Raw genomic sequence first — 2,109 nt, forward strand, 5'->3', positions numbered from 1 at the left:
TTTGGCCTTGCTGTATTATTTTTCAGTACACAATAGACATCCTCGGGAATGTACAGCCTATTGTGTTTTCCAGGGTCTTCAGTGCACTGTTCACGAACAATCGCCCAACCCAATTCTTGTAGCAAAATCATGCATCTCCAGGCGGTTCATTGTGGAAATTGATATAAGAGACTTATCAATGAGATCTCTAATTCCCACTGCAAAGAAACCACGAATATCTTACATTCTTTTTGCAAAATCTATATTCATCCCCTTATAAAAAAATGCTATATCAAGAAATGTCTCCTTCTCATTTTCTTCTAATCTATCATAACTTAGTCGGAACACATTCTGAATTCTTTTGCTGGGAAATTTTTTCAATTTGTTCAATTCATCTTCCAGTCTTCTTTGCTCTCGCAGTGAAGGAACAAAGAACCCAAAACTCTAAGAGCTAATGGTATGCCTCCAACATAACCTACCACGATTCTTGACAACTCTGTATAATCTGATATAGTAGAGCTATTTTTGAAGGCATTCAAATGAAAGAGCTCAAGAGCATCATCATGTTGTAATCTAGTAACCTTGTATATCTTATCAACGTCGACCTTCTTCTTAAGTATGCGCCTATCCCTGGTTGTTATAATGATTCTACTTCCAGGGCCAAAATGAACATGATCTCCAACTAAAAGTTCTAATTGACTCACATGGTTCACATCATCAAGGACAATGAGGACCTTTGTACCAAGGAGCCTCTTTTTAACAAGCTCTGATCCTATAGATAAAGTGTCAATATTCAGATTTTCGTCGCCTAATATCTTACGAAGAAGTTTATTTTGCATGTGATCTAGTCCATATTTTTCTGAATCCTCCCTAACAATTTTGAAGAAAACAAGAAGCTTCAAATTCAGAAGATATGCGGTGATATAGAGCATCAGCAAGGGTGGTCTTGCCAATGCCTCCCATGCCCCCAAATACCTACTGTGCAAACATCTAGTGAATCAATGCATAACAAAGATTCAATTTGCTCAATGCGGTTTTCAATTCCAACCAGGCCCTTTAAATCACTTGAGGATTTGAATCAACTTGCTCCAGATATTTTCCACAATTTTCTTGACTAAATCAGCCTCCCTCCTAGCACATAAACAAACAATAATTAGCACTTAAGTATGTCATAACTCATCTTGTATGAATCGAACAGTCACAAGTAGATGCAATTAAAAAGTAACATAATTAATTACCCAGTTCTTTTTGAATTATCAAACCCCGATAGATTTGCTGCTTGTGTCAAAGCAGCCCTCCACTTGTGCACCTTCTGGAAGTTGTCCTTGAAATGTTCTTCATGTTGAGCAAACGCATCTGCATAACTTCCCTGTTGTTTTCGTACATGTGATGGATTGATGTGGTAAAAAATAGGAAGAGGCATAGTAGTTGCAGAAAAAATGATTACTGAAAGCTTTGACTTTTCCATTGCTTCCAAAGGGCAGGTGCAATTTCATCTCCTGTCTCAAGCCTGTCGTCTATGTAGGTTTCGATGCTCTTCCCGCATAAAGCAGTATGAAGATGGCTAGTAAATGTATTACGGGCATCCTCACCTCTGAAACTAAGAATACATCATACTTTTGTAGAGGAGCGATGGCAGCCGCAGCCGCAGCAGAAGAAGCATACAAACTCATAACCTACAAACTTGCTAGTCAAAACATGCAACTGCTCCTGAGCCAGCTATTTAATTGTAATATAACGTTGTACTCTTGCCACAGAGTTTTGATATGATATGCTTATATTGTAATACTGAACTATTGCAACACATTCAATAAAGAGAACATTTAATGTAGCCATATATACATAAGTTTATAAAACATGCAGATTAGATCACGCTAGCTCCAAATTGACTGCATATTTATTTTCACGATAAGGAATGAGGGACCAAAAAATCTCCCCAATTTTGATAAGTTTCGTACAATTGTGACATACAAGAGATTAGTACGAGATATCACACTATCATACCAACTATGGTGTTTTAATAGAGAATTCTCCAAGGGTAAGTCAGGATTACGTCGAAGTGCAGAGAGATTAATTACCTCAGGAAATGTTGAGAAAAAAATTGTAATCAAGAACAAGTTGTGGTTCAAG

The 2,109-nt window shown here is 37.3% G+C and overlaps 1 protein-coding gene across 1 annotated transcript; it reads right to left on the minus strand.

Moving 5' to 3' along the window:
* Nucleotides 1-365: 365 nt before the first annotated feature.
* On the minus strand, nucleotides 366-1,447 carry LOC139188591 (disease resistance protein Roq1-like). Its single transcript, XM_070806203.1, has 3 exons — nucleotides 1,218-1,447; nucleotides 1,045-1,110; nucleotides 366-954 (listed from the first exon to the last, which is right to left on the minus strand). Exons 1-3 carry the CDS (start codon nucleotides 1,445-1,447, stop codon nucleotides 366-368), a joined length of 885 nt encoding a protein of 294 aa, XP_070662304.1.
* Nucleotides 1,448-2,109: the final 662 nt, after the last annotated feature.

This window comes from Malus domestica, chromosome 10, assembly GCF_042453785.1.
Source record: "Malus domestica chromosome 10, GDT2T_hap1".
Classification (NCBI taxonomy): domain Eukaryota; kingdom Viridiplantae; phylum Streptophyta; class Magnoliopsida; order Rosales; family Rosaceae; genus Malus; species Malus domestica.